The 12,148-nt window shown below is 36.9% G+C and overlaps 1 protein-coding gene across 1 annotated transcript; it reads right to left on the bottom strand.

The window, feature by feature from the left end:
• Positions 1 to 6,792: 6,792 nt before the first annotated feature.
• On the bottom strand, positions 6,793 to 11,426 carry LOC107788953 (pectinesterase/pectinesterase inhibitor U1). The gene is made up of 4 exons (XM_016610700.2): positions 10,956 to 11,426; positions 10,448 to 10,796; positions 10,009 to 10,340; positions 6,793 to 7,837 (listed from the first exon to the last, which is right to left on the bottom strand). The coding sequence occupies exons 1-4, from the start codon at positions 11,350 to 11,352 to the stop codon at positions 7,260 to 7,262; spliced, it is 1,656 nt and encodes a 551-aa protein (XP_016466186.2). The 5' UTR covers positions 11,353 to 11,426; the 3' UTR covers positions 6,793 to 7,259.
• Positions 11,427 to 12,148: the final 722 nt, after the last annotated feature.

Below are 12,148 nucleotides of genomic sequence, written 5' to 3'. Positions count from 1 at the left end.
CTCCGTATGATATTCTTGAGAAAGGTTGTACCGTACTCCCTTAGAATCGCAATCTCACGTTGCTATAGTATTATGCAGTCTCATATGAATTCCTTTTGGAGACTTTATCCGTTACTTAGCAAACATACACATCCCACTTAATAATGTAGGAAGACCTCTTAAATTTGTGGGTTGTGGGCCCCATTTTTGTGAATTACTTTTGCCCAAATATTTCCTAAACATGCCACCTAGTCACATAAACCAAGAGTCATCATTTGGTCTTAGCAATTATAATCCCATTGCTGCCATGTGGGATAATGTTTCCACCAAAGATTTACCCATTAATTTCTAATTAATCTGCTAATTTCCCATTAAAATCAATAATTAACCCCTTACCAACATAATTAGGTAATATCTTAATTACTTAAAATACTAATCACATTTATATACTTTATACACCTTACTATCATGGTCATGTGGTACATTGTATGGCACTAGTTCATAAATACGGGGTATTATAGCTTGGACCGTATTTTATCCCAAATTGTCAAACTTCAACGAAACTTATTTTCTTCGATTTGTTTACCCTCTAACCTTCACGACAATTACTTATCACTTGTTATAAATAACATAAATACCTATATCCTCAAAACTAATCTCATTCCCGAGCTTACGTTGATCTACTTATGACGAAACTTTAACGTATGAAAATGTAAAATATAACACCGCACTTGAAGAAGGACTGTCTAGTGCAGGCTAGGGTGAATACTATGCTGGCTGTGAAAAAGCAGGAACAAATGGCGGAGGCAAATGCCATTATGGCAAATGTGAATGGAGCAATAGAGGCGTTATATGTCAACATCCCGTTGGGGCTGATAAACTGAGTTGGCTGGACGAGGACATCGATTTCAAAGGGTGCGGGTAGTTTGTTAGGAACCTGACTCTTTAACATCGGGCGTGGAGTGGTTGTGGCAAGGATTGGGCGTGATGGACTTGTCATTGGGGAAGGTAAGACATGCTTGGAAAAAGGGATTGACAAGAACAGTGTGGGCAAGTTGAGGCGGCATAGCATGGCATGCGTGCCAAAATCAATGACACGAGCACTTTGGGTTTTTGGCAGCGCCAAATGCGGGCTAAGTTATGGCACGACAGTGCGGGATGATGTTAAAGGTTTTAAATAGCTAAGACAATGCTATGTGAAGCAAAATACAAGCAATGGCACGAGTGAAATAAGGGTTGACATGGACAAGGCAGAAACTCGGCCAAGACATGTACGGGCGGCAGTGGTGTCGGGCATATGCGGCAAAGTAATGAGCGGCGGGTTACGGTGAAGGAATTTGTGCGGAGCAGTGTCAAAAGGAGCCAAGGATGAGCACAATTCCAACTTTCGGCGTGCAGCAGCTGGCCAGCAAAAGCGCACATGCAGTGCAGACCAAAGTAGTTTGATATTACCTTTTTGTAACTACCTGTACCTATGTCTGTTTAGTGATTGTATCCACTATTATTTCATGTAGATAATGGAGTATGTAGTATGGGATGTCAACCACAATATAAGAACATATTTAACATTAGCCCGCCAAGTGGCAAAAACTGTAGGCAACAAGTGTCAATATGCTGTCAAGTGCCAAGACTACCTATGTGCTATAAATAGGTTCCTTTGGACTTAGTCATATTTATGTGGGGATTTCGTGTGAAATTCAAAAGGAAAATAAGAGTGAACCGTGAGGGTTTCTAAGTGTCTCAAAAGGGACTAAGACTAGGCATTGGACAGGTCTTAGTGTTGGCTAAAGAACGACTTGTGTTCTTAGTCAAAGTGGGATTGTGATCAACTTGTGATCATAGTCAAGTGAGGGTTTCCTTTATAAGTTTTTGAATTAATACAAAGGTTGGAATTTTTTTCTTATTTTATTGTATTCTCTTTACCTTTGCTGCCTAAAATAATTCTAATTATAAACTTGCTAAAAATTTGTCTAAGTGTTGGGAAGGTGTAGTCAAGTGCGCAACTGGACTGCCGCGCGGGTGTGACTTTGGGCTGACTAAAAATGCCCCCGTGACAGTTAGTATGGTGGGAAAAAAGTTAGTACATAAGATGCAGAGGTAAGATTTATAGTTTATGAGTTTGGAATTGGATTCTAGTTTAATAATTTATATCTATTTAATGAATTTCTTAAGATAAATATATGATTTGAACTAAAATTATTGGGTTTGGCCGAACTCGTAGCCGGAAGGTTAGCTTCGCCCATGAGTACACAGACTTCCAATTATACATAGCCAAATATTAAAGAAGATTATCTTGCTTATTTAGGCCTAAAATATTTACCGGCCGAAACTATTTTTATATACCTTATTAATCTATATTATCAATTTTTGCATTGTATAACAAAATGTTTATGACCCTAAGGTAATAGAAAACGTACATGTTAAGCATTTTGTAGATATTACTCCCTAAATAGGTAAGAAGTGTAATATTTTTCAAAATGAGCATTGCGTAATTTTTTTTTTTTTGAAGATTTAACCCAAATAGCCGCCCACCTAATCTCTTAAACTGAAAATAGCCGGATGATTTATAATATATGCATAATTTATGTACACCATCCACTTCCAACCAAGAGTGGGTTACTTTAGTGGTGAGCACTCTCCACTTCCAACCAAGAGGTTGTGAGTTCGAGTCACCTCAAGAGCAAGGTGGGGAGTTCTTGGAGGGAGGGAGCCGAGGGTATATCGGAAACAGCCTCTCTATCCCAGGGTAGGGATAAGGTCTTCGTACACACTACCCTCCTCAGACCCCACTAGTGAGATTATATCGGGTTGTTGTTGTTGTTGTTGCACAATATATGTATAAATATGTATAATTATTGTATACTATATGTATACAGGCTACAAAAATTAAACATTAAATCAGACTGGCTATTTATGTAATAATCCCTATTTTTATTTGGGACCGCTTGGGCACATCGCATAAATGGACCAATATAAAACTAATAGGGATTTTTACCTAGCTATACTATAATAGAAATCTATTTACCACCTTTATTTATGTTCCTTATTAATTACTTTGTATATCTATATTTACAAGTATATACAAAACCATAAAAAAAGAAAAAAAAAATCAAGATCCCTTAATTTTAGCATGTCAGTTACACGACATCCTCCCCCATTTCTAATAACCCTTCCCTACATTTAAGATTATGTTTCTTCTTTCTCTCTTTCTTAATAATCACCCAAAATCTCTATTTCCTATTGATACAATGCATATGAAATTCGAAATATTGCTCTAGAATCAAGTTGTGGGTAAGTTTTTTTTATCTTGTTTTCTTTCTTTCTAAATTTTTTATTGTATGTGACATGTATATGATACATCAATACTCAAAACAATACTCGATACAATTCTAATACAATTATAATACGATTATATTAGATTTTTAGTGTAGAGTTGTGATTGAAATTTGAAAAAGATGAAGATCATAATTGTATCATAATTTTTCAGAAATGTATCACGATTATATTATAATTTTATATGTATCATAATTGTTGCAGGAATTGTATTACAAATGTATGATAATTATATATTTATTGTATATTATTATGAGCAGTTGTGAGTTCGTGACGAATTGCAGTTTATATCACAAATATATGATAATTGTATATTAATTTATTACTGTATCAGGTATTATTTTGGGTATTAATGTACCAGATACAAGTTAGATACAATTGTGATATACGTATAATACAATTATGTTTTAGGATTGATATATCTGATACAATCAAATATAATTATGATGCAGTTATCATACAATTCATGAACATTTCTTCTTTTTCAGTGTTGTCTAGTCTTCCAATAAAAGAATGATACAATTGACGATTTTTTAATAATATAAAGTTGTCAGCAATGGTGGGAAGACAGAAGATGGAGATTTTTGGCGCAGATCAAGGGATTCTGGTGTAAAAAAAGGAAGGAGAAGAGGAAAGGGAAAAAAAAGAAAAGGAAATGATGTAATTGAATCACTTAATTGAAGTAACTAATAATGGGGTAGAGCATTTAAGGAGCAATGTATACACTTTGTAAGAAAAACGTATATACTTATTAAAACTACAAAACATAAAGAACATATATAAATAAGTTTTTAATATAGTATAGTTATGTAAAAATCCCTAACAAAAAATGGAGAATACTGACCAAGCAAGAGATTGACCATGTTAAATGGGTTAGATATTTCTCTCACATATGGGCTTTTGATTACTTCAACCCAATATAGGTATGCAATTGAGCATGGTCCACTCATAAGAAAGCGAAAGAGTAACACTTGGGCATAAGCCCACAACTAGTAATGGCACATTGGATTAATAAAAAAATTATTAATTTATATTATCCATTAAAAATGGATTAGATTAAAAATGAGCCAAATGTGGATAAGATTCATATTATTCATTTAAAAAATAGATATTCAATGGGTTTAACTTTTATATTTGCAAATACTCAAATTGGAGTTCCTTAAGTTTGGGAGACTAGGAATTCTTTCAAAAGTGATCATATTTAAGAAATCGGGATAATATGGATATCCATATTATCCGCCGGTTAACCCTTTTTCTATCCGTATTAAATATGAGTCGGGTCAGATAATTTATCTTTTTTTTTGTATTATCTATTTTCGATCCGCCCCTACCCGCCTGTGTACCGCCCCTACCCACAACTTATTTGATAGCTAGTAGCGGTACTATCAGTAAATTTCAACTTGTCCCTTTTTCCTGGACAAACCTGAGTATACAATGTAGAGAAATGTGGATGGTTAGCTGTTCCAAAAATTAATAAGCCGATAAATATATATTTTTATATTATATATATAATATACACTTTTAGCCAATTTTGTATTTTGAAAAACATGGCGGACTGGTTGGTATAAATAACTTTGGAAGCTGACAAGAGGGTGGTAGTTGAACTTCAATCATTGAGTAATGTTGCATGCATATAGAACAATTAGTAACACGCTTAAATCGTGAACAAGTTGCTGTGCTCAAGAGTTTAGATGAATACATGTTAATCTGTTAAAAAATAATTAATTTATTACTTAAGATTTAAGGGAAGAATAATGAAAAAGCAAAGAGTAACAACAGGGGAAGACGTTAGGACAGAGATAAGTATATGGAACTTTGAAATTCTCTTCGATGGTGTGAAAACACTTCCTGATGTCGAATTCCAAAAACCAGCGAGAGGTTCCCCACTCTTCTTTGATCCGTCTTAGGACGGAGTGGAAGCCTCGACCCGAGCGGAAGTGCGATGTGTCTGGAAACTCGAGATCGTAAATGGATTCGAGTACCATTCTGATCGCCTCTTTCATGATCCTTTCTATAGGTAGAACTACTGTGAGCGGTCTAAACTTCGACCCTTATTTCTTTCTTCATATTGTAAAGGGGAGCAAAGCCCGTTTTTTGCTCCCTCTATTGATAGAAAAAGGGCACTCCTGCCGTCGTTTCAGTGACTCATAGGGCTTCCCTCAGCTCAGTCTTTTTGGTTCTTGAGAATGGTCGCCACTTCTCCCAGGACCGGAATGATTATCCCTGCCCGATGGGTCTACATCCATCCCTGAATGTCGTCGGGTACTGTTAACTTCCCCGCCATTCTTGTAACTGTCACCTGTAATCCGCGCAGGTGTGTCCGCGGAAACTTTCTCTCCCCCAGAAAACCCTCTATCCCCAAGCCCCTTTACTAGGTTGGGCAAGCTTTGATGCCCCTACTCCCAAGAAGTTGCTGGTCGGGATCGTGGAACTATCGCTCGAGAAGTAAGAAGCTGATCCTTGTTTGGTCATAAGGATAATAGTTCTTCTTAGGTCAGGGGCGGCCGGACCGGGGGTTACCCGCGATTGGTAATGGCACAACCAGAAGAGGAGTAGGGGAGACAAGGTTAGGCGCTGGGTAGCGCAGCGCATCTGTTTCGGGTACAGAGGCGACGAGGGGTGCTAACCCGGCCACCCAACCCAGCAGGTCAGGGGCAGGCCGGCCATAGTTTCGAATCCTGCCACCTTTCTTGTGGATCATCCTGTGGTTACCGGATGATGGGAATAACAAAGCAGAAATTTTGAAATGAGCACGAAATGTCAATATATGAATTGTTTCATTATTCGTTATTTACGGGTCTTTTCGTTGCATTCACTTACAACAAGAAACAACCACCAGTGTTAGTTAGAGAGGTTGGCGAACTACTACGATCTATAGATTTCCCATCTATATCCAATCCCAACGAGAATAGAAGCGAGTCGCTTCCGGCCTGTCTTGTAGTCGTAGTCTTTTAGCTTATGTAGTCGTCGGCCTTCCTACACGCATGCGTCCGCCAGAATGCCTCCTTGGTTCGGGACGAAGCCAAGCCGATACATACGATAGGCGAAGGAAAGACCCCCATTTCATAGCGCCTGGGGAACGCAAGTTTGATCGAGGATTGGAGAGGAGAGGTGGAAGAAAGGGCTCGGGATGGATTTAGGAGTCTTTGTGCGAGCCGTATGCGGTGAGAGTCGCACGTACGGTAACGAGGGGGGTTCGCGTCTATACGTGTAGTGTGGTGCTTAGGGGGGACCCCCACAAAGGGGGAGGGAGTCGACTGAACATCTCAGCCATTGGCGGGAATTTCGCCCGCATCCGATCCCCAATTCTTGTTCACCCCGGATGATCGTGTTGGGTGAATTGTGACCTCGTACGATCGTGTCGGGTGAGCAACAGCCGCTTCGTCACAGTACTTACTTATGGGCTAACAGGTCACACTTTGGCCAAGTATCCTACAAAGAGACTCCCGAGAGCCAGAAGTATTAAAGGAATGGCCATAGGAATGGGCGCATCATGACATCGTAAGATGTCTCGCCCGAATGAATTAGTTGGTACTAGAAATGTTAGAAAAAGTGAACGAAAGGAGTAATAAGAAGTGAAAAGGACAGAGACACTTCCCAACCAGAAAGCAAAGTTCCCACTGATGGTATACTTAGTGTAAGCGAGCTCTAAGATCACATCTTTGGAATAAAATCCAGTTAGAAAAGGAAATCCAATTAGAGATAAGCTGCCCATGAGCATCATGGCATAGGTAAAAGGGAACGAGGAGGCAAGCCCCCCCATCTTCCGCATATCTTGCTCATCCGACATGGCATGAATCACCGAACCTGCACTCAGGAATAGTAATGCTTTGAAAAACGCGTGATTCATTAAGTGAAAGACGCTAACCGAATAGTTAGAGATGCCGCAAGCAAAGATCATATAGCCTAATTGACTGCAAGTTGAATAAGCTATGACCCTCTTTAGATCATTCTGTAATATTCCAGTGGTTGCCAGCTCCTGCTCCAGTATTTTGATACTCGCCATAGAACAAAGTATTAAGCGCAAAATTCCCATTCCATTCATGCCATCCAGCAGAATTAATAACATCAGTAATTGACGATTGCATAATCACAGTTCTGGAATATTCTTTCCACGGCCTTCCTAGATACGTGGGAAAACTCTTCTGAACTGGTCTCAAATCAGACGTTGCACCAATTCTACAATTTTGGATCACAATACCAGTGTTCTGATTCGGGTCAGTTCTTCCTTGGGCAGTGACCATGTTCTTCTGACCCGAACCAGGACGTCGGGCATGAATATCACAGTTCTGTAAAACAGCAGCAGCATTGCCAAAAATAAAATCGACTGTGCCAGCAATTAAACACTGAACAAAGTATTGACGATTGGAGTGGACGTAGAGACTGTCCTGATAGGCTAAAATGTCACATCTATAGAAAGCGGACAAATCAGATCCCACGCGAAGTGCTACGGCTTGGTGTTTTGCGGCCCCTGCTGTGTTTTGGAAAGTTATGTCTCGGGCCAAGAATTTTTCCCCTACCGCGGCTGCACATCAATTTGAGACAACTCGTCAATAATTCCATCCGAACTATCTAATGTGTTAATCATCAGCTTAGTTCTGAATATGGTGGTAACGGCATATATATATATATATAGACTGCCCCATGCCTCTATGGTACTTGAAATAATCCAAAAGAATGGCTTAATAGTTGAGAGGGTTCAAAAATTTTGTGAGGTCACCGATTCAATTCTCATTGACTACATTTTTTTAACTTTTTGCTTTTCTTTTGAACCCTTTAGAGGAAATACCGCCGCTATGTTAGATTTTGAATTTTCAAATGTCAGATAGTTCTTTCCCTATCGAAATCGAATAAATATCCAAGCGACTAGAGTACAAAAAAGGTGAGAGCGTCACTATTATTGTGAGCTAAGATTGTACCAGTGAATTATTCATATCGGGCAGTGGCGGAGCCACATGCACGTGAGGGTGTTAACCGACACTCCTTCATCAGAAAATTATATTATTATATATTTTTTTTAAAAAAATAAAAATAAAAATAAAAATAAATAAATATATATATATATATATATATATATATATATATATATATATATATATATATATATATATATATATATACACACATGATTTTTTGGTAAATTTATTTCTTTATATTTTGACTCATTTAATGAAAATCTCGGTTCCGTTACAGTTATCACGGCCGTAATCAAAGAAGAAAAGGACCTTTGCTACCGTTATAAAATTATAATAAAATATCAATTTCCTTCGATTCACTCCGTTTACTTTTATTTATTTATAATGGACTTTGTATACCCTTACAAATAATAAATAAAAGGTATAATTTATCATGATACCTATATTAATTGATATATATTTTAAATAAATTTGAAAAAAATAATTTAAAATGAGTAATTAATACTGTAGGTATAATATGAAAAAAAAATTATCTTCTCTAAATATGTTAAAAGTGACAAATAAAATTAAAAATTTATATTTAGAATATAGAAAGTAAAAATAAAAGGAGGGATAGTATTATAGTCTTAAATAAAGCTAATAAACGTCAAAAAGGTGACCTCATTGATACAGAAAAGTCAAAAGTTATGAAATAGTATTAAAGAGGAAAGACACCAGTCCCAGCTGGAAAGCAGCAGCGAGTGCACGGTAACCTTTGCTCATATTATCACTAGATATAATTGGCCAAAGTGGATGACAAATCTAAATCCTGCTGTCCCTCCAATTTGCTTTTCTATACCTTTCCAGACGTGAGATTCGCGATTTCTAGATCGAGTAAAATATAAAGGCTAGACACTAAATTCTGTTCAATTGCTACCAAACAAATAAAAGTACTGAACTTTAATTCTTCTTTTCTCATTTTAAAGGTAAATTAGTGAACTTTTTCTTATTTTCAAGTGAGAATAGATCAGCTTTATTTTCTTAATTTTTAAAAAATGTGATGTAACATATTAATAATTTTATACTTTAGGATGGAGTAGGGACCGATAATGTTCCTAAATTGCACCCAAAAGAAAAGATAATGTTCCTAAATAGTATCTTCCCACATGGCCACATCCCTGCCTTCCTTTGCAACATTACGTACTATTTTGTTCGTGTGGGGAATTATTAGCACATTTACCAGGATTCCAGCTCCGAAACAATGATTTCGACTTTGGAATGGGTTTAACTTATATACACTCAGCCTAAAGAATGATTTACATTAAATTTTTCATAATAATTCTGTCATAAGTAATTCAAAAGGCAAGAGTAACCTAATACAACATATTAACTGACATGATATTGTTAAAAAAAGATGAACTATATAAGTTAAATCATTTTGAAAATGTTATCAAGAAATGCTTGTTGCCGACAAAATTAAATCGTATGCTTACTTACTTTTCACATTATGGTTCTTATCTAATCCATAAAACACATTACTGAGGTGGTCCTAAGTTTAATATCTGCTCGTAGTCACAGCAAGTAGATCAATCAATCAATCAGCAATAATATTAAACCGCCAGTTTAAGGACATTCACGCCATTTAAGATTAGTTAAAATAGCATTAAGTCCAATTAGCGATAGTCAGCCGCAGACCTAAACTAACTCTACCTGGTATTAGTAGTAAACTAAGGAATTAAGCAGAAGAAAAAAGTCACAATTGTTTTTAAGCTAGCTGGATACAAATAATTGAACAACTTACCAACTGTAGCGGAGTTGAAAGTAGTGCTACCATCTTTCACATTTCTACTTCCTGTAATAATAGTATTGCTCCTGCCATCTCCCATAAACATAATATTTGTCTTCTTCTTCGGAACATCTACATTCTCCCTGTAAACACCAGCCTTTATCCTTATTACATACCTCTTGCTGCTCTTCTCTGGTGCTTTTGCTACCGCCTCCGACACCGTCCTGAAATTTCCGCTTCCGTCCGCCGCCACAACCACGTCGGGGCTCACCGTCGAAGACTGCAGCATTCTTCGGTCCCCAGCGGACAACCACTCTGGCCATTCACTGTTGTCCTCTCTCAACTTCCTGTTGTTTAAGATATAATTAAGTAAATAACTGAATACTCTTTAATTATAACAATACTACTTGCACTGTTGAACTTTAAGATAATCGGACCACACAAATTTTAATACCTGTTAGTAGTGGTACCCTTCAACTTCATCTCATTAGCAATGTCTGTATCGGTCATGTTACAAATCATAGCTAAAGCATTACTGCACATTTTTTCTACGTGCTTTTGACCTTTCAGCAAAGCTTTGCGAACCTTTTTATCGGCGTCATCGTGAGAAAAACCGTCAAGGCAAGTCTCTTGGTTAGTAATTGCGGAACTTATTAGAGTTTTGAGGTCATCTGCGTGGTCTTTCAGAGACTTTTTGTTGGGATACAGCTCGAGGTCGTCTATGGCCGTGTGGAGTTCGTCGAGAGTCTCGTCTATTGTCTCAAGGCAATCGTGCAACGCAACCTTTTCTCGTGGCGTTAAACCTGTATAATTAAATAATTACTAAAAATATCAGTTACACAGTTTAATATGGTATACAGGCGATGGTATAATATAATTAAATACTGTAATTAAAAGTGTACTTTGTTAGATAGTTTTAAGTGTTTTCAAATGAGATGGTTATGCATTTTAATACTTAATACCTTTTCTTGTTTTGATGAGTTTCTCGACCGTAAAGAAGTTGTGTTGAACGGCCTTGCAAGTGATATTCAAGGACAATTCAATGACGTCTTTTTGGCTAGTTACTTTTTTGGAGAAATCTGAAACACTTGCAATTGTAGAGTAACATAATTCGGGGTGCAGAGTGTTTTCACACGCAGATTTAACAATGGCATGAGCTGCAGAGGTAATGGCCTGTATGTCTGCGTGGTCGTTGGAGTTATTCGAACGGGATTTTACTCCGGCAACTACTCCGATAACTGCAGCAACGAGTAGGACTGAGGCAACGACGGCCAAGAATAGTTTCTTTTTTCCTTTGGAAAAATTAACGTTCTTGCCGGAATCCAATATTCCGGCGAAGAAATCTTTGACACGTGTCATTTTGGATGAAGAAATAAAAGGTTGAGTTGTGAAGAGAAGTGTTGGATTGGTGGGGTTTTATATCAGTGACATTGGTCCTATTTTTTCAATATTTTGTTAAATTTTGTTTTAGTACTAATTTAATTTGCATGTAATAATAGATGCCACATGAATGGTGGGATTGGTATCTATACTTTTCTTTCCTTTGTTTTCTTTCGTTTTCTTTTTCTCGATGTGTGCCCCATTTGACCTCGTGCCTTTATCAACTTTAATCAATTATTATAACTCTAATCAGTGATGTTGGCATAATGACAAGATTAGTTAAAAATTATATGTTGTGTACTTGTGTTACAAGAATGACAAGTTGGCGAAGCAAAAGGGCTTTAGCCTTGGCCCTTGGGTAACTTACAGGATAATATTGGTCATTGTAAAATGACGAATCAAAGTGAATGTCTATTTTACTTGGTCTATTTTCTGCGTATTTGTTTCCTTAGCATGACATTTGTTGGCCAATCTTCATTCACTGGCTTGCTCTTTTGCCCAAGTGTTTTGTTAAACTTTTACTAATTTGGAGCAGCTAAGTGCCCTAAAACAAGAATCGTGGAACACTGGCATTATTTTTCTTTTTTAATTTATCTCGAAAAAATTAAATGTAATTTTTTTTATGATTTGGTAACTTTAAAAGTCTTATTTAACCTTTAATGATATATTTTTTATATACATACAAATGTCGTAATATGTATTAAGCCAACTAATTTTAAAAAAATTCTTAAACTTTGTATCGAATACCACGATATAAAAATGAAACAGGAAGAGT

This window comes from Nicotiana tabacum, chromosome 4, assembly GCF_000715075.1.
Source record: "Nicotiana tabacum cultivar K326 chromosome 4, ASM71507v2, whole genome shotgun sequence".
Classification (NCBI taxonomy): domain Eukaryota; kingdom Viridiplantae; phylum Streptophyta; class Magnoliopsida; order Solanales; family Solanaceae; genus Nicotiana; species Nicotiana tabacum.
This window is presented reverse-complemented; position numbering and strand designations above follow the sequence as displayed.